General features: G+C 35.4%; 2 protein-coding genes across 2 annotated transcripts; one reads left to right on the top strand and one right to left on the bottom strand.

Moving 5' to 3' along the window:
• Positions 1-2,084: 2,084 nt before the first annotated feature.
• Positions 2,085-12,599, bottom strand: LOC124536637 (serine/threonine-protein kinase mTOR). Its single transcript, XM_047113165.1, has 10 exons — positions 12,195-12,599; positions 11,328-12,125; positions 8,666-11,247; positions 8,356-8,528; positions 7,972-8,257; positions 5,988-7,871; positions 5,300-5,515; positions 4,398-4,763; positions 4,005-4,319; positions 2,085-2,677 (listed from the first exon to the last, which is right to left on the bottom strand). The coding sequence occupies exons 1-10, from the start codon at positions 12,412-12,414 to the stop codon at positions 2,285-2,287; spliced, it is 7,233 nt and encodes a 2,410-aa protein (XP_046969121.1). The 5' UTR covers positions 12,415-12,599; the 3' UTR covers positions 2,085-2,284.
• A 282-nt stretch (positions 12,600-12,881) lies between these two features.
• Positions 12,882-19,451, top strand: LOC124536705 (actin-related protein 2/3 complex subunit 2). The gene is made up of 9 exons (XM_047113271.1): positions 12,882-13,099; positions 13,639-13,732; positions 13,997-14,096; positions 15,858-16,044; positions 16,233-16,368; positions 16,460-16,544; positions 16,625-16,725; positions 16,809-16,915; positions 17,471-19,451. The coding sequence occupies exons 1-9, from the start codon at positions 13,026-13,028 to the stop codon at positions 17,496-17,498; spliced, it is 912 nt and encodes a 303-aa protein (XP_046969227.1). The 5' UTR covers positions 12,882-13,025; the 3' UTR covers positions 17,499-19,451.
• The last annotated feature ends 1,034 nt before the right edge of the window (positions 19,452-20,485 follow it).

Below are 20,485 nucleotides of genomic sequence, written 5' to 3'. Positions count from 1 at the left end.
GTCATGAAAAAATAAAATGAACGTTACCCAATTTACTTAACATTTATTTTCTACAGCAATGCTTTTTAAAATGAATAATTATGATTATATCATGTCTATCATTACGATAAATGCTGTATTGTACATCTATTATATTGTCTTATCTAATATTGATTAGATAGCTGTATTGTAGTTTTTGAAATATATATAGTGACGATTGATTGTAGTCGTAGTAATCATTAATAAAGAAATCAACAGATTCACTTAACAAACAATTTTTCACTAGTTCTGCTTAAAGTTTAATAACGGCTTCATATAAACAATGTTAGTTAGTGTTCCGTATTGAAATATTATATATCTTTAAATCGTTTTAAAATTTATTTTAAAGCAAATTTTTTTATTTGTCATGTATATTACTAAATATTAAAAGGTGAAAGGTGAGAATAAAGTGTTTTGTCACACAAGAGGCGACAGCATTGGCAAGCCTGACGAAATTAAGAGTACTTCATTACGGAACCCTGATAAATACGGTCTTACTTTTGCAAGTTGAACTTTAAATTGACACAGTTATTTAGTTACCAGACATACATCAACGTGCTGAGGACAGTTATCATTTTTGCATTATTATTTGCAACATAAATTATCAAAACCAGATAAATCAACTTAATGCAATCAATTTAAATAATATCTTATATTTTATCATAACAAGATCACTTAAATGTCAAACTATACGTCACAATTATGGTCAAGCGATAATAATACCCAATTATTTTGTCGAAACCTAATTCTACGAGGCATTTAATAATAATAGAAAAAGTATATGTCTGTCTATCTATATAATCGGAGTTTTCTTGTTGTTTAGAAGAATGAAATGAGCTTATACATTTAATGAATATTTTTTCATACTTTGTATATGTTATATCTGTAACAAAGTACGATATTTTTTTCATTCATATTTTAAAATAATTTGTGTAAGAAGTACGCAAAGATGGCCTTTGGTCGACCGCTTACAAATCTAGATTAAAAAGTTTAATCTGAGAGAAGCAGACGCATAACTAGACGGATGATTATCATATTATCGCTTGACACAAAACAAAATAATAGTTTTGAAATCAGATGCTGATTTTATTATACACTAAATCTATAATATAATAAATAAACAGAACAAAATAGTTTGCCGTTCATTTAATTACACAGCTGAAAGAGATAGCAAAATATTTTGTCCTTTCAAATAAGTTGATCGAACGCGCAAAACAGAACCAACGTTATAGATCTGGTCACTAAACGCGTGTTTTAACTTGAAATCAGCATATGCATTATATAGAGTATTTTTTTGCAGACGTTACTTATTTTTATTAGTCATCTCGTACACACTAAGCGCATGCGAACGTTGAATTGCGAATGCGTAATTAAACGTGAAGGGTGCACCTTCATGAGTGATCAGATCTATGCCGTTGATGAAATAACAATATAAGTTTGCACTGATTATTATTAAGTATATTATAAAAGGTAGGATATAATCTTATATATAACGTAGGATGTTTAAATGTATATTCAGCTTGGTACATATAAGCTGACTATATTACTAGAGGTCTATATCCCAGATATCCGGTGATTGGGACTAAAAATTATTTATTAATAAGAGAGTAAGCCGATTCGAAGAATATATTAACAAAAAATAATAAAGAGAATATCATATTTACATTTTTTTTTATTATTGTGGACAACTTAAGATGACTATTTATTTTTTTGTATCCATACAATATGCTTATACATGTTGACTTATTGTGTAAGCATAAAAAATATGGATAAAGTACAGATAATAAATCTACAGTCAGTCTATGTGAAGATCGCTATGACAAATGAACGGCAGGCAAAGGTTTTTTTCAAGGTATATTTAATTAGAACAAGTAATAATTGATAGTTGTAACAACATTTTCGCATGTCTATCATCATAATTTCGTATTATTTTTTATGTTATATGTGTTACATTAGAAAAACATTACATTTTATTTAAACATTAAACATTTTTATATGTAATGTCCGAGACATTATAACATATTTGATCGAATTTACTTAAAAAAATGATGCAAGAGGGGAGTAGGAATTATATTTCTATCATTTCTTGACTAGTGGAGTTTCTTCTATAGATTAGTAAAATTATAGTTCTTATGAAAATTTAACTGCCATAGCGATCTTTCTGTGACATTATATTCTGAGGTGCGTTACAAGAGCTACCATAAAGTGAAAATTTAACATATAATTTGCGAGGAAGCAAATCGAACTCATAGAATGCGGGCAGCCTCTACCAAAACGGGCACCAGCCGACGTAGCACTGGCACAGGTTCTCGTTGCTGGTGGCCTGCTGGATGAGCAGGTCGACCTGCTTCTGCACGGACACGCTGGCGTCGTCGATGTGCGTGAAGTCGCGGCCCGTGAGCTTGTCGCGCACGCGGTTGACGATGGCCAGCGCGCGCTTGTTGAGGTTCGTCTCGGCGGGCGGCTCGGCGTCCGGCGGCGACGCGTCCGCGCCCGCGTCGTCCGCGCGCGAGCGCCGCCCCGCGTCGATGAGCCGCCAGTTGAGCAGCGGGTCGTACACGAACGCCTCCAGCACCGCCATCACGCTGTCCTTGTGCCGGTGCAGCACCTCCATCACCGACTCGCACGTGCGCCGGTACGTGCCCTCGATGCCGGTCACCTGTGGACACGTCATCATCGTGTGATATTATAGACTACACTCTCTAAGGTCACTCGAGGTACCGAGACCCACCCACAGCCACAGCATACACACCCAAAGCATACGCTGTATGCGTGTTCCGCATGGATGGCGAAGAGGCAGATCCTCGTTTTAGAAATTTCATTGGATGGATGTGATATTATAGACTACACTCTGTAGGATCACTTGAGGTACCGAGACACCCAAAGCATACGCTGTATGCGTGTTCCGCATGGATGGCGAAGAGGCAGATCCTCGTTTTAGAAATTTCATTGGATGGATGTGATATTATAGACTACACTCTGTAGGATCACTTGAGGTACCGAGACACCCAAAGCATACGCTGTATGCGTGTTCCGCATGGATGGCGAAGAGGCAGATCCTCGTTTTAGAAATTTCATTGGATGGATGTGATATTATAGACTACACTCTGTAGGATCACTTGAGGTACCGAGACACCCAAAGCATACGCTGTATGCGTGTTCCGCATGGATGGCGAAGAGGCAGATCCTCGTTTTAGAAATTTCATTGGATGGATGTGATATTATAGACTACACTCTGTAGGATCACTTGAGGTACCGAGACACCCAAAGCATACGCTGTATGCGTGTTCCGCATGGATGGCGAAGAGGCAGATCCTCGTTTTAGAAATTTCATTGGATGGATGTGATATTATAGACTACACTCTGTAGGATCACTTGAGGTACCGAGACACCCAAAGCATACGCTGTATGCGTGTTCCGCATGGAATGCAAAGAGGCATATCCTCGTTTTAGAAATTGGACTTGATCTCTCCCTTCGAGCAATCGTGTCGACGGTGTTCCGCAGAAAAGCGACCTGGAGGGCTGTAATCGCCTTTTGCCAGACCCTCATTATCCAGAAGAAGACGGCGGAGCGAGTACGAGAAAGAACCGATTCTGCTCGGAGAGGATAAGGCAGGCGTCGTCTTGGCCCTCTCACAGTCAAGACGCGGGACGATTTATAAGTAGGACTAGACACCTTAGGCCTTAGATACGTAAGGAGGAGGCCTTGTAAGTCCCTTTTCGGCTCCAAGCAACACAGCAACCTGTGTGACCTTTTGCTACACTTATAACCCTGAACAGCTATTACAAGTATTATTAACGTAAAATAACTGGATAATTTAGCAGTAATAAATTGTTGAGCTTTTTTTCAGTTACTAAACAGAGCCAAGCATCCTTATGTAATTTGACAATTATAAAAGTCGATGCTTTATTAAATTTCAATATAAGATTATATTAAACAACAATTGGACATATTCTAAAAAATATATTTAATTAAATATTCGTACCTCCATCGCATTGATAAGCATCCTCGTCAGCCTAAATGGTATTTTCTCCGGGAATTTATCCCTCGTGACGGCTACTTCAAAGCAATCACCGAAATCAATGTGTAAGAACTTTCCAGTGACTCTATCGAGCATTATGTTCGAGGGATGACGGTCGCCGAGGCCCAGGATGTAGCCCACCATGCTCATCACGGCCAGCGAGCGCGTGTAGTTCGTGCGCCGTTCGAACCAAACCTCCGATGAAGGGCTCTTCAGCCATAACAATTTAGCAAGGTCGTCCCCGGCTGTGTGCTCAAGAGCATGCTCGAAAACTTCCACCTACAAAAAAAGTCAAATCAATTGTATTTATTTACAATATTACAGATTAAAATCGGTATAGAGATAATTTGATTATACCTTTTGCATCAACATCAATCTCTCCAAATCTGACGCCATTCTTTGCATAATCCGATGTTCAATATTAAGCAATATCTTCCTTTTATCTCTGTAGTCTCTTATCAGCGAGTGTAGAGTGTCACAGTGTGGGACCCAGCCGATCAAGCCGGAATTAGTGGAAAGAGGGATCACTGCATATCTTTGTATGGCCAGGTCTCTTCTGAAGGTGTCGGGATCGGCCTGTAGCAAGGTGTTGACGAGGCCGAATAGTTGCATTACCCGCTCGTCCTGACGTAGGTCTTCGTGACCTTTGAGGAGGAACATGTAGTCTTTACCGTTGGAGCCGCGAATGCAAAGCCGGCGTGGTCGTTGCTTAGATGTTATCACCTGAATAATCAGAATTAAATTATATTAATTTCTTTATAGTCGGGCTTTGTGAAAGCGTTTGGGTAGATACCACACACTCATTACATACGTAGTACTGTTGTGTTCTTGTCCGAAGAGTAACTACAGTAATAACATCATACACAATAACATCTCAGCTGCCAACGTTGGTTGTACATTGGTTATTCAAGAAGTGTTTAAATATTAATGCTTACATGAATCAGTATTTTACAGGATTGAATAGATACAAAAAACTACCACCATTTCGGAATGTAGTTTCGAAAAAAATACGATATAATGCTCACAATATTATTTTCTATTCAAATTAAATAATAATAAGTATATATTATTATATCAATAAAAAAAATTAAATATGATATGAAACAGAATATCTATTTTTAATAGTGTTATACGATTTACGTATAAAAAAAAATGAGAGAAAATCTCTAAAATTTCTAGACATAAAAAATATATCAATTCATTATTTTTACATTTCGTTTTAAAGAATTATAGAAAACGAATTACAAAACGTTATGTACCTGTAAACTGCTTTGTATATGCGCAATGCGTATGAGATCTTGGTCGGGCACGTACGAACCGGGCACGGCCAGTTCCAGGTCGCGGCAGTTGAGCAAGTTCGGGCTCACGTACTGCAGCTCCAGCGACGTCAGCTGCGGCAGCTGCCGGCTAATGCGGCGGAACACGTGGTAGTACAGGTCCCAGGCCTGATTCAAATCTCGTACAAGGCCCGAATCCTGTGAAGAAAGAGTTTTTAAATAATCATTATTAATTGAAATTGTTTTGCATTCCATAATTATTATTTATTATTCCGTACTACTTTTGCAGTAGTAGAAGGAGCTGAGATGGCCCAGTGGTTAGAACGCGTGCATCTTAACTGATGATTGCGGTTTCGAACCCAGGCAAGCACCACTATACACATGTGCTTAATTTGTGTTTATAATTCATCTCGTGCTCGGCGATGAAGGAAAACATCGTGAGGAAACCTGCATGTGTCTAATGTCATTGAAATTCTGCCACATATGCATTCCACCATCCCGCATTGGAACAGCGTGGTAGAATATGTTTCAAACCCTCTCCCTTAATGGAAGAGGAGGCTTTAGCTCAGCAGTGGGAAATTTACAGGCTGTTACTTTACTTTTACTTTTACTACTTTTGGACTTGTAATTTAGATATAAAAAACATAGAATTTTAAAATTTGATTTATACCTTAAACCGATTGCACCACTCTTGGGCTTCATTGAGATCTCGTCCATAAGCTTGGCTAAAAGAAATTTCTTTTAATGTTTTCGGACCTCTCTCTAACATCGCGTGTAGAGGTTCCAAGGTCTTGAACATAGCCTTAACGTCATGTTCGCTGAAATATAATCTAGAAGCTTCTTCCAAGGCCTCATGCCACTGTTCGTGCCATAATATAGCAACTCTGATTAGCTCCTCAGATATCATAGCGGCTTGATTGACCAAGTTGTTTGAATGAGTACACATTGATTTCAAAATTTGATTAGCTGCATTCTTGCGGTCTACGAATGACGACTTCGACGCCACCGTCAAAGGGTACACTAGAGCTTGGGGATGAGATTTGCCGATATCTATCAATAATGAGTGAATAAGTTTTCCTACTAAAGCTCTTGGAGTGTCGATCCTTGCTATGAGTTGAGGTATTACCTGAAGCCACACATTTATTTCAATAGTTCTTATACCTTCTACGAGAGCTTCATGAACAGCGGGATGGTGTCCATAATCAAACCATAGCGTGAGCAATCTTAACGTATCTTGAAGCGAACTACCATGGGACAAATTAATCGATTTAAAGAACCCTTCAACTGCCGGTACAGTGTGGGTTTGTATGTACTCCGCTGCAGCTTTGATCTCTTCTGGGTTGGACATATCAGCCTCTTGATGCTTGTAAAAGAGGACAGTTTCAAAATTCATGTAAGCCCATGCGTGCCAAGCTTTATACCAATCGGACGAAAGAGTGGTCGCAGCGGAATAATTGCGCAGAATCTCAGGAATCGAGTGTTTATTGATGCCTAACAAAGATTCGCACCAAGAACCCAATTTTAAATGACAACGAGCCAATAGGCGACATTGTTCTGCATCTCCTGTGTCAACGGTCTCTACATAGCGCTGCAACTGATCATAAGCTAGTTGCTTGTCACCAGCGACCCACAGATGTTTTGCGTAAGCGAGAGTTAACCTCGGCTCATGGGCCGGAAGTGGCATATCACGATTTTTGCTTGGATCTATACCGAGAAGCATGACTAGGGTTGTGTGAGCCTGGCGTGGTGCTCCACTTTTTCTGCAAAGTGAAGCAAATTTCAACCAAGTGGCCATATCTTCTTGTGGCGTTAGTACTAAACTACGAACTTGAAGAATTTTGCGCCAGTCTTCAACTAATCTTTGTCCACCTTGAAGTCTTGTCCACCAAGCTTGTCTAATAGACTCTCGTCTTTCGGGAACCAATTTATACGTGATGACTTCCTCTAATTCGGCGAGTAATTGCGCATTTACTAAAGCCCCGTAAGCCCTCTGATAACTTTCTCCGGCGACTGCGGTCAATTCGGAATCTAAAATTGTTCGTGCTTGGTCTATGTACAGTTTGGAGACATCGTAATCTTCATTATGAATATTAAGAACAGCTCTGTAGAAAGCACCATCTTGCGAATTTTCCGGTAAAAAGTTAACATAATTAGTCATTGATTCCCATTCATTCAAGCCCCAAGCAGAGGCAGCAGCTAACCTGGCCGATTTGAATTTTTCATCATCACTCATCTTTACCCAGCGTTTGGAAACTGTGTGGTACAGTTTGACCCATTCACCCAATGCTTCAAAGCATCGCATTTCGCCGAGATATGATTCCGTGTTTTCATCATCTCCAACTAGTTTCTCTCCATATAAGTTCAACGCTTTTTCCCAATTATGCAATTTTTCATACCATCTAATCTGTACTTTTAACTTCGCATCATCAGCTTCACGTTGAGCCATTACTCGTTCAAGTAAGCCTTCAGCTGCTTCTTTTTGTTGTAACTTGTTGTTAATATGTATCAAAGCCTCTACAACCTGTGATGTAGCACCGTTACGAAACTCTTCTTCCTGTTACATTAAAAAGATCATTCAAATATTATTTTAACAAATATAATAAAATTTAATGTGCGTTTAAAACGTTAAGATAGCTATTAAAGCGACAACTAACCTTATAATGAAGCGCTTTGGCATATGCTCTGCAATGCATAGCTCTTTCTCCGAGCAGGTGTGTAGAAATCGGTAGTGCGCCGCCTTCACAATGTTCCATAAATTCAGCTAGGTTTAACACGGTGTGTGCTAATTCTGGCGCATCAGGAGCCGTCAATGCCTGTTCCAAGGCATTCGATAATTCTGTTCGCGATGTATTATCCAATTCCGTCCAGCAAGAAACAAACGCTGCGTTGAATAGGTCACGTAGTAACTGGGAGTAATTATGTGCCAGAGCCAGACATGCCCTAAAAATATTTAATGATATTAACCAATATGTAATCAGACAACACTGGAATTAAGTAGGAAGTAAGTGCGGCAACCACTATTGATTATTGTAACTAACCTCAATGCTGGGCTATGTGATTCTGTCAGTAGTCCGATGCTGAAACGTCGCAACCATTCCAGCCAATCATCCTTTGATACTCTGCTACTGACCGTCCAAGCTACTTTTAAGCTATGAGCATTGACGTATAGTTTACGGATGGATTGTGAGGAATCGCAAGCTACTATACGGGCCTGAAATATTTACATTTTCATAAACAAATTGACAAAGGTAATAGATAAATAACTAAGAGTTTTCTATTTTAAATAAATACATAAATTCACAAATGTGCTATATCATAATTCTATTACATAAAGCAATAATTACAAACCTCTTGATTATTATTTCTAGGCTTTCGTCTAGTACTTTGCAAAAAATCATCAACAGCTAAAGTAGAATTTGACTGCAATTTTGAAAGCAAAAGTTCGTAATTCTGATGTTGTATTCTGTGCTTAACGATGACTTTTTGAACAAGTGGAATAAAATCATTGTACTTCCTTCCGAGTTGTATAATAAGAGCGCACAGAGTATCCATGGCTGTAGTTCTTAAAGTATAGCATGTATCTAAGCTCCTTACAAGAGGGTGTATTATCCTAGAAACGAGTTCGCTATAATTCAAGGAATCCGATAGGTAATCGACTGTTTCCATGGCTACTTTAGCCACTGGAATAGGACAGTCAGAAGCGTCAAATAATTTTACAATTGATGGAATTACTAAATGCATGTAGTCGTCAAGATTGTCTTCAAACTTTTGTAAAGCAAATAGGAGTTTCTCTGTGACAACTCTATCTTTACTGGTATCGTGAGCAAGAACTCGTAGTATTTGAGGCATCAATTGCGGCAAGTATACTTTGAACTCCGATCCAAGTGCTATAGCTATGTGTTCAACTAGCAATATTAAAGTAGATTGCAAAGGACTATTAGGAGTCCAAAACTCTTTTATTAGATCAAATATTTTATCCAAATAGTTACGAATATGTTGCTTGACAATAGCTATAAGCTTTGCTAGCTGTGTAAAAAGAAATTCTCGAAAATTATTGTTATCAGTCGCGCGAGCAACGTACAGAAGACTTGGTGTTACGCGGGAGATGTAGGGAACGCATTTTATGCCCAGTGATTGAAATATAAACGTCACAGCTTGAACTACACTTGTGTGATGTTGTTGGAGCGTTGGATCCCGAAGGATACGCATAAGAGTAGAAATAACGATAGCTGGATAGTATTCATCAAGAACTGGTGAAGACATGTTCACTAACATTTCACTTGTGGTCATATCAAAGTTGTTTTCTTCAGCTTTGCTATCAGCAACCGGTACTAAGCTAGAATCTGGTTTACCATCAATCAAACCTCTTGTCATCTTATGTTTGTAAGGATCTAAGGCCCCAAGAAGGCCCAAAACTCGAATTGTTTCACGTCTGTCCTTAGGTTGTTGTTCAGTTTTTAAGAAATTCAGTAAAACATCCATTAGATTCGGATATTCAGTGTATGGTGTAACCACATGGCCCGTAGCACTTATCAGTTGTCCAAATGCCCACAGAGCGACACTTCTCTTATCAGTAGCACTGGCGTCAGAAAGCAAATCAAGAAGAATTGTCAAAAGTTCTGGTAAACATTTTTTAAGTCCAGTATTATCACCATGAACATCAGCCAAATCACCTACAGCTTTTAAAACACTGATTACTACTCCAGGATTTAAATCAGGTTCTTTTAACTTTGGAACAAGAACATTTAAGATAGTTTCCATATACGGTTTTACAAGTTTAGGTGCATGCAAAATAAGATTATCTAACATTCTGGCTGCCTGTTCCTTGTTTCGACTCATCCCCGAATGTTCTAGTTCTGTTAAAAACTGTATTAAAATTTTTCGAAGACCTGGCATTACATACGCAGGGTTCACAATACTAAGTCGACCAATTGTACAAATTGCTAATTCTCGTATTTCTAAGTGCTCGTCATTCATAGCAATGAAGAGGAAACTTAAATTTTCTATTTGTGCCAAATGGGTATCAAATATTTTAGTTAGAGACTCCAAAACCCAATACCTTACTTCATAGTCTGGGTCTGTAACTGATACAACTAACATTTTACCAACAACTTCAGCAGTTAGCATGGTCAGAGTTCTAGATGGAGTTTTAACAGTTCGTGCTGTAGCAACTGCCAATAATTTAGCCGCTGTTTTTACTGCTTCCACTCTAACTTCTTGTTGCTCACTTTGTAGGAAGTGGTCGGCGCAACGTCTTACGAATGTGAGTAAACTATGTTGACCCTCAAATTGGAATGTCCCAAGTGTTCTTAATGCAAGAACAATGTTTGCAGTATCTTGAAGCTCTATCACTAGACTCATATTACTCTGCTGCTCCAAATTCCTTGGCACTCCAGGATGTAAGAATGGCTTGTTTCGTAAAACTTGAGAAAGCATATTTAAAAGTCCCTCTGAAATTTCTTCTCTCAATGTAGGTAAGTTTTGGCTCAACTCTTTTAAGCAAATTGTTAGCGATGGACTTAGACCAGATGCAAACATTGCATCCAATAGTTCTTTGATGTCACTAATAACGAGATCCTTCACAGCACTGCTGAGTAATGTTATACATGCAAATATAGATGGATCAATCCACATTCTCTTTTTACTCTGAGTATCTCTGATATTAGGTAAGGCTTGTTTTATCACATCCATTATCCTAGGAATAAAAGTTTTAATATCACCTTCAATGGCAGCTGCCATCAACCCCAATGTAGTAAATGCCATGTTTCTATCTTTTTCCCTACTTTTAATTGATGTTATAAGATAATGCATAGTAGAGTTGAGATATTTCTTTAAAAATAATTCTTTATTAAATGCTGCCAATCTTGGAATTATTATTAAAAGTATTTGTGGAACTCCCTGTGTTTTAAGAAGTCTCTGAGACATCACATCTGAAATATTACAGATCAAGTTGATAAAATGCAATTAATAAATTTAATATAATATTAATATAATTAAACCTATGATTTACCTTGACAGGTCCTTTCTATTTTTTCAGTTAACAATTTTTTACAAACTTCTGACTCATATATTGGAACTGGATACTGTACATTTTCAGTTTTGAACCCATCACACAAGTAGCCTCTTTTTACAGACGGACTATGTAGCTTGGAACTTATAAAAATAATATCATCTGACACAGTGATATCTTTTTGTGTATCCAGACTGCGCATAAGATAGGTATATTTTCTTTCCCATGCAGCATTTGAACATCTTAACAGTTCATTAAGGATAAGAAGACCACCATGAACTCTATCTTCTTTAGTGATTCCTTTTTCTTTTATTGGTATTTCTTCAAATGAAGACATGGCTTCTTCATAACACTGCATATACCATTGAGGTTTAGCAGTTGATTGCTTTGCTGTTTCTCTTTGAGCCGTTACTACTAAGCCAGCTCTCAGAGCTTTAGCAGCTGCTTCCCTAATTTGTTGTTTAGGATCTTTCAAAGCAATTAAAATATGATCAAAAAAACCTGAGACTTGTTGATAAAAGTATGTCGGCATAGCTATAGCCATTTCTTTTAATAATAACACAGCTGAATGTCGCCTACCCTCATTTCTCTCTTCTGATAACCATTCAAAGGCCCTTTTAACTTCAAACTCTACATACTCAGCTCTTTTTACTCCAGAAACAGTAGCGAGACGGCCTACTGTTTTAGCAGCAAGTTCCATAACACCCACATCAGAGGAAGGCAATAAGTTTCTCAAGTAATTAGCAAATCTTGTGATTCTTGTTTTTGTAGTATCACAATCACCTCCAATAAGGCAGACTATAAAAAGAAAGATAATATAAATAATGTAATGGTTATTATGTGTTTCATTTTAATTAATTTACTTACCTATAGCCAACACTCCACCCTTTTTCTCATGGACATCATTACTGGAAACCATTTCGAAAATTTGATGATTAAATTCATCAAGAAATTGAGTAAGCTCTTCTTGGGGTACTTCGCGAAGTTCAGTTTTAGCGAAGTGGTATAGTTCTCGTGCCGTTTTCGTCTGAATATCCACATTTCTAGATTTTAATCCCGCGACGAAGGCGGTCACTTGATTAGACATTTTTACTTAAATAATATTAGCAGTTAAAAGAAATACATTCTTTGCGCATTGAAATTAACCTTTTAAAGGTTAATGCATAAGAAGAAATCACTTTTAAAATGTAGGCTACAGCGACTGTAAGATAAAACATAAATAAACACTTAATGTAATAGGTACAGGTAAGCCCGCAGTCGTAAGGTTATATTTTTATTCTGTTCTGTGCTATTTGACATTACCCTTATTCTAATTGTCATAACATAAACAGAGTCCACAACATTATGAAACAACGACAATAGAGCACAATGGTTAGCAAAATTGAAATTTATATAATTTATCTCAACAAAGCTACAATATTATTATCCCTTCAATAAATATACTAATTCAAAGTATTATTTCATGCAAATAATCAATATATTAAGTTAAAAAATCTTTAATAACATGTCACTTGTGTGTAAAAATATCTATGGTTAAATGACCGACATATCATTCTTTTGAAGCTTCCTATTCTTTCTCTGTCGTTAAAGTACCTATGTACGGGCGGTCATCGTTAAAGATATCCGTATAAATTATTAAATGAAGGTGCTATAAGTGTTGATTTTATGCAAAATCTGTAGGTTATAAATTGTTAAATAATGATCTTGCTAGAGATCAATAATAGAATTATAGAAGAAACACTATCAGTCAAATATAAAAATGCACTGGCGCGGTGAGTACGTTACGCTTAGAAAGTTTACCTGTTTTTATTACAATTGCAATCTTAATTAGTGCAACTAACAAATTGGATTTACTATATAGTCTAATATCATGTCTGTATTTGGTGCCTGTAAGATTATGGAAAAAATGTCCTATAACCCTTTTTTGCGAGAAACTTGACAAATGTCAAATAGTATTCTCACAGGGTGGGCCCACGTTGGCCGCGGAATATGCTAAATTCGAACTGTATTGGCATTATGTCACCGTATTCACGATTAATAATTCACTTAAGTATGGCCTAAAAGTGACGTTATACACACCATATCAGCATGGATGAGTCATGTTGCTTACTCGTACCTTGCGACTACTACGGAAATGTCTCATAAATTGTTTTCGGATTCCTCTAGTAGTAAACAACGTTACATTGCATATATGATTCGGATGAAATACCCTAAAGTATAAAAACATACTTATCTTATTTAAGTGTATGACATAATTTATAAGTTTAATTTTACTGTAGTTTAATTTAATACTGTTATTATTTACTTTCAGCTTAAAGCCTGAGTCTATAGATGTAACACTAGCAGATTTTGATGGAGTGCTGTTTCATATATCCAATGTCAATGGGGATAAAACCAAAGTTAGGGTAGGTGGAGCAATATTATCAAAATGAGTCATAGTGATAACAAGCTAAATTATTCACAGTAACTGTTTTTAATTAACTATAATATGTATTATTGAAGTAATTTAATACAAAATAATATATTACAGTAAAATAGATAATTTTTTGTAGTTGCTTACATTATTATATTGTTTAGAAATATTATTATTATTTAGAAATACAGTCAATCTATACATAATTGTGTGTTTTATGCCTTTTTATTTATTTATAAACTAAATCTAATTTTAGGTTAGTATATCACTGAAGTTCTATAAGCAGTTAGAAGAGCATGGAGCAGATGAACTGCTTAAAAGGGTCTATGGGCCACTTCTCAGTGAACCTGAATCAGGTATGTGTATAAGTGACATAAGGAAAAATTAAATTAAAACACCACCTCAATAGACATAAATCAAATTTTATTTTAATACAAATTAATATATTAAAATTATGGTTATATGTGTATTTTTTATTGTTTAGTAGAGTAGACTTATTCTGAATATTGATATTTATTTGATACAATATTAACAGAAGGAGATAAATCTGTAACAAAACTCATGCTAAACAATGTTTATAAGTAGAGGCGTATGCATAGATTTTTTAAGATTTATTCAAATTAATTATAGAAAAAAATATTAACTTAAGGTCACAATATTATCCGAGTATTACCGAGTCAATGCTTGTAGCATTATCAAATTAGTGTAGAGAAGGTATTCAACGGTGCCAGTGTTTGTTTTGAAAACATATTAATTGTATTGCATGTTTGTCTATAATTCATATTGCATGACAGTAAATACAATTATAGTGTTTATTAGAGCATATGTTTTTGTACATTTAATTAACATTGCATGCTTGTGAAACTCATATATCTATTTAATACAAAAGTACTTATATGTATATATAAAGCATTAAAGACATAGATGGAGAGAATAGAGAGGAAAAGTAGATAATTATTTGTTTAATTTATCTTATTATAGTTTAATTTTTTTAAGATGTAAGGGATTATCTTAGTAAGTGAATAGATCAATCATTTGTTAATTACTAGTAATACATCAGTACCTACTAAACTACTACTGATATGAAATACAGAAATACATAAGATAAATAAACTTTAAACTCTCTAGTTCTAAAATTTGTCATTATTTGCAGACACAAATATACTAGGCCATTACTACTTAAATTAATTTGCATGAAATTATGGTTATATTTAAAGTGTAAAAAACCTGTAATCTATTAATTATATATGTACGATGTACACAAATTTCATGTTCAAAGTAGTTTCAAATAGTTTTTATTCAATAGAGTTCAAAGAATTTAAATATTTTTTCAAAACCTATTGTCTATCTGTCTGTCCACAACATTTTATAATTAAATTTAAATTAACAGATATTCTGTTAATTTAAATTTAATTATACAATTTAGTCAATGTTTAGAAATATCTATCAGCTATGAAGTTAATGGAAATATAATTTTGTTTGAAATAATTTACATAACAGGATAATATTATACATATTTATTATGCCTCAAATTATTTTAACAATTCAATGTTGCATTTTGTGTTCAGTATTTTTATTTATCATTGAACAGATAAGATTAACTCTGTACTTAAAAATATATCCTATGATAAGATTTCGGACATTTGTTTTGTAAATAACTTGTGTTGATAATAGACATATAGAACATTATTCAGCTTATGCTGTAATTGGCTTCTGAATTTTAATATAATAGCATAGCAACTTAGGTTTGCATAATAAAAAATGTCATATTAAATGTTTTACTATTTTTACGTGCACTTGTGGATATTAAACAAAGATTGCTGGTCTCTGCAGATTCTGTGCAAGCAATACTGGATTTTTTTGTGTTGGAAATGTGTTTATAAGTCATCTCATACTTATCGAAAATAGGGGGAAACTTGCATGTGGCGCATGGAAATCTGTCGCATTTAAATGTATTAGAATAAGCTCAAAATGATCTCAATAGTAGAAAAATCTTTAGTTTTATTATAAAATAACCATTTTATACCCATTTTGACAATTATTCTATCAGACTATTCAATACAGGAAGTATTCACTTATGTCATGAAAAAGTAATTTTTTATGTTGTCAATAAACAGGTTACAATGTATCAATCCTGCTTGATATGGAGAACATTCCGCATGATTGGGAGGCGATTGTGAAAAAAGTGGGCTTGTTAAAGAGAAACTGCTTTGCGTCGGTTTTTGAACGCTACTTCCGGCTGCAGGAGGATGGCGATGTGAGCCACAAACGTGCCGTCATTAACTACCGACAAGATGAAACCCTGTTAGTATGATGTTTGCTCATTCTATTCGAACAGTATAATTTCTTGTGAAAAATATATTTTGACTACAGGTTGATGGCAGTTGTATTTTCTGTGAGTTTATATGTATATACAAAATGTTCTGTAACATAATTTTATACGACAAGTTGAGAAATTATATTAATTAATATATGTTTTTGGTTTATTACAGATACGTAGAGGCCCAGGAAGATCGCGTTACTGTGGTATTCTCTACAGTGTTCCGTCATGAGGACGATATAGTTATCGGCAAGGTGTTTATGCAAGAGCTTAAAGAGGGTCGGAGAGCGTCTCACACAGCGCCACAGGTTGTTAAATATATAGAGTAGATGAGCCTTTTTAAAATTTATTTACAAAAACCAGAAAAAAAAATGATTAACTTTTATTTTATTATTTCAGGTTCTATTTTCACACAAAGAGCCGCCGTTAGAACTGCTGGACACGGATGCGAAAGTAGGCGAAAATATAAGTTATGTCACATTCGGTAGGTAGACACAGACCGCTACGTATTGGTATTCGATAGCCTTTGAACTCGTAAAAAATACTTTATATTTTCATTCGTAGTGCTGTTCCCACGACACACGTGCGAGGCGGCGCGCGACAACACCATCGACCTCCTACACATGTTCCGCGACTACCTCCATTATCACATCAAGTGTTCTAAGGTACGGTAGTCTATCGAGTACACACGTGCTCACGGATAAGTCTGAAATGTAGCGCGAGATGTGACGTGTGTGTGCGTGCGCAGGTGTACGTGCACTCACGCATGCGCGCCAAGGCGGGCGAGCTGCTCAAGGTGCTCAACCGCGCGCGCCCCGCCTCCACCGCGCGCCCCGCCGAGCGCAAGACCATCACGTACGTAACCGACTCGTTGCGATGGCGGGTCTCGACATCGACACCTCTTCTTTATCACATTTTTGAAGAAGAGACTTTCTGGGCCATGGCCCAGTGGTTAGAACGCGTGCATCTTAACCGATGATTGCGGGTTCAAACCCAGGCAAGCAGCGCTGATTCATGTGCTTAATTTGTCTTTATAATTCATCTCGTGCTCATCGGTGAAGGAAAACATCGTGAGGAAACCTGCATGTGACAAATTTCATAGAAATTCTGCCACATGTGTATTCCACCAACCCGCATTGGAACAGCGTGGTGGAATATGTTCCAAACCTTCTCCTCAAACGGAGAGGAGGCCTTTAGCCCAGCAGTGGGAATTTACAGGCTGTTGTTGTTGTTGTTGTTGAAGAAGAGATAGCATTAGCAGACATTAGTTATATTATTTCATTTGTTGCATTATTTTATGGTTATAAAATACAATATATTCGATTTTATTTCCTAATCGCTTATGATTTAATTAGTTTTTATAAATGTGTAACATATAATCTGTGACTGAGCTGATCACTCGCGTTTCAGGGGGAGAACGTTCGTGAGACGAGACTGAGTGTTGCGCGGCGGCGGGACGTAGGCGCCAGCCAGCCGTTCCCTGCACGTAACGCGCCCACTCGGACCTCCCGCCCACCGCAGTGTTCATCGCGACGCAATCTTGAGACACAATGATCAAACGTTAGTTCGGTATCTGAAATAGTGTTAACCCTCTCATAGTAAATCGAAGTCACCGGTAGTGTGGCGCTGCAGAGAATTGATCCGCGTGGACGCGTTATCCGTAACGAAGATCCGACAATGTGCGTATTTCCTATATTCACCGCGTAAGTAAGGGTGTATACATATACATACGAGACTCATATTCATTTATCGTATCCCATACAACTCGTCACAAAGTACTTATAGTTGACGTTCATCTTTCGTTGCCGATTTCTAAGAGATAACGAATTGCCAATTGTTATGCTCAATGTTCAGTATATAAGTATGTATATTGTTTTGCGTTCGTTGAATGAAATGTGCACATTGTGACAAATTATATTTATTATTGTCGATTCTCCAAACCTAACATAGCGAAGTCAATAAATAATGTTGCTGTAGTTCTTGTTGATAACAAAATTATGCTTTATTATAAAGATAGTTCTATTTATAGTGGAAGCACTGCGACAGTCGTGACTTGGGTTCCTAATTCCTAACGTACTAGTAACGTAACCCTGACAAATATAAACATTTATTTAGACCGTGTTGGCGTCCGTCGGAGCGATTTTACATTACGTAATTTTATTTACCATAAGTTACGCAATTAACGATTATCATGTAGGGCAATATGTATTATAAAATCTAGCCTATTGTAATTGTTTCGATTTACGAACTTGTAAAAATGTAAATCACCCAGATGAGACAGGTATCATGCACAAACTTAAGAATTATCATTGTTTAATTTTAATACACTCGTCTTGTATTTAATTTCATAGCTATGCAATACGAACAATAACTTAATGAAATATAATGTGTATTATGTTTTTAGGTAGGTCCCATTCAATTATTAATATGTAAGTGAAAATGTATAAATATTTCTCAATACATTCTTCCATAGACGAGGTTGACTCGAAGATAAACTTTAATGGCCTTATTTAAAAAGAAAATGGATTTAATTCGGTTGAGGAGCCGCTGCGGTTTCGATTGAATAGTGTCGCTAGTGTAGATCACGATACACGGTACGCCGGGTATCGATTATTGTTAATGTGCAATTCGATCATTAATTATATTCCAATTTGCATTTATTTTGTACTGATTAAACTTTGATTTGTATTGTTTCCTACATGACATAGTAGGTACTAAAATGAAACAAAGTGATGATCGCATGAAGAAAACGATGCAGTTATAATATCGATTTTATATCATTCGCAAAATAGAAACCTCACCGACGGTACAATAAATACTTTGAAGTGTCCAATAGAGAAATCAAAGAGTTACAGGGCAGGAGAGTAACATGGAAAGTAATTTATTCAAAGATATTAGCGATGTAAGTAAATAACGGAATGCGATGTGTGGCATATGTCGAGTCGTGGACTGAGAATTGTTTTGCTACAGGCCTTTGTCGGAACGTCGAAGGTAAAAATATTTATTCACTAAGTCATTTAGCTTAAAAGATAACGTGACAAAATGATTTACATGACAGGTTTGGAAGCAAGTGTTTATTAAAGAACTAATATGGAGCGTGTAGAAACAATTTTATCTATTTGAAACTGTAGCTAACTTGAATTTTATGTAATTTCTTTTTTATTTGCAAGATTGTATTATTTATGTATTATAAAATGTAAGTTAAATGTTGCTTTAAAGTTATTGCTTAAAATTTGACCATTGTTTTTACTGTAAGTTAACACGAGATTATTTAAACTGCAGACTACTGAAGCTATTTGTGAATATGTAATTATTATTGTGATCTAAAATCCGATTATACTGTATTTTTTATTTTCTAGATTAAAGAAAACATCTTACTGCAAGAAACGTTCATTATTCTTTTAATGTTTCTATATCTACTATTAAGCTCTATTATATATGTTTATCATTTTTCCATACTCTAAAATAATTTTATTGAGGCCATATTAACTTCAAAAACAGTTTCATAACAAGGCACGTCATAATTTGATTTTATGTGCATTCCACAAATAAAAGAATGATTATATCAACTTAATATTATTTTACTAAATTCTTGCATGTACATTTACATAGTATTAATTTTAGCCTATTTATTTAAATAAATATATATAAACAACTAAACAATTTTTTATAAGCAATGAAATTAATATTTATTTCTAATACATATCTTAAAATCTATATTTGTAGAATTTGTGCAATTTCAAAAATTCATTGGTTTCAATTATTGATTAAAACTCCGGTTTATACTCTGGTTTGCTTAAAAAAATATATCCAAGTTTTTTTAATTTCTAATCCGTGAATGTATATAATTAAAAAGTATAGTTTAAAAATATTCGCGCTATTGATTAATTGAAAAAATACTATTTAAAGTTAAATACTTTAACTAGTAATTTTTCAAATAAGTTCATAGACTATACAAGAAATATATATTGGAATCCAGGTATGTATGAGTTCACAATATTATATATGCTATTATGTTTATTTGATATTTATATCTGTAGAATTTTCTCAAATGTATGATCTACTATAATCATCGGCACTAAGTCTTATTTCCCCGAATAGTTATGTGCCTATATTTAATTATAGAAAGAGAGACACAGAACGATATATTTTTTTACTCGATTCTTAGTAATTTTATTTGCGAGTTGCACTATAAAAAATAATGTTATTATATATGTTATTCATTTCGTCCTAATAAATTAATATGTTACTATTTATCTGCATTCCACCCATTGAAGTTGATGCGTTGGAGGTAAAGTGGACTTAATTATTATGACCTCATTGCTATTATTTTGATTACAACATTTATTAGTGAGGTATTCATTTTATTTATAATATAAACTATATTATATATAATTTAACAAACAATTGAAAGATTTGTATTGA

The sequence above is a fragment of the Vanessa cardui genome, chromosome 17 (assembly GCF_905220365.1).
Source record: "Vanessa cardui chromosome 17, ilVanCard2.1, whole genome shotgun sequence".
NCBI lineage: Eukaryota > Metazoa > Arthropoda > Insecta > Lepidoptera > Nymphalidae > Vanessa > Vanessa cardui.
The sequence above is the reverse complement of the archived record's forward strand: the minus strand, read 5'-3'. Positions and strand labels throughout refer to the sequence as shown.

Excerpts from the sequence above, each read along its gene's own strand:
- LOC124536637 (XM_047113165.1), bottom strand. The coding sequence starts at position 12,414 with ATGTCTAATCAAGTGACCGCCTTCGTCGCGGGATTAAAATCTAGAAAT. Across the intron at positions 5,516-5,987 it reads AGTGGTGCAATCGGTTTAAG|GATTCGGGCCTTGTACGAGA; the intron begins GTATAAATCAAA and ends CTTTCTTCACAG. Across the intron at positions 4,764-5,299 it reads ATATACAAAGCAGTTTACAG|GTGATAACATCTAAGCAACG; the intron begins GTACATAACGTT and ends CTGATTATTCAG.
- LOC124536705 (XM_047113271.1), top strand. The coding sequence starts at position 13,026 with ATGATCTTGCTAGAGATCAATAATAGAATTATAGAAGAAACACTATCA. Across the intron at positions 14,097-15,857 it reads TCTCAGTGAACCTGAATCAG|GTTACAATGTATCAATCCTG; the intron begins GTATGTGTATAA and ends GTCAATAAACAG. Across the intron at positions 16,369-16,459 it reads CGTCTCACACAGCGCCACAG|GTTCTATTTTCACACAAAGA; the intron begins GTTGTTAAATAT and ends TTATTATTTCAG.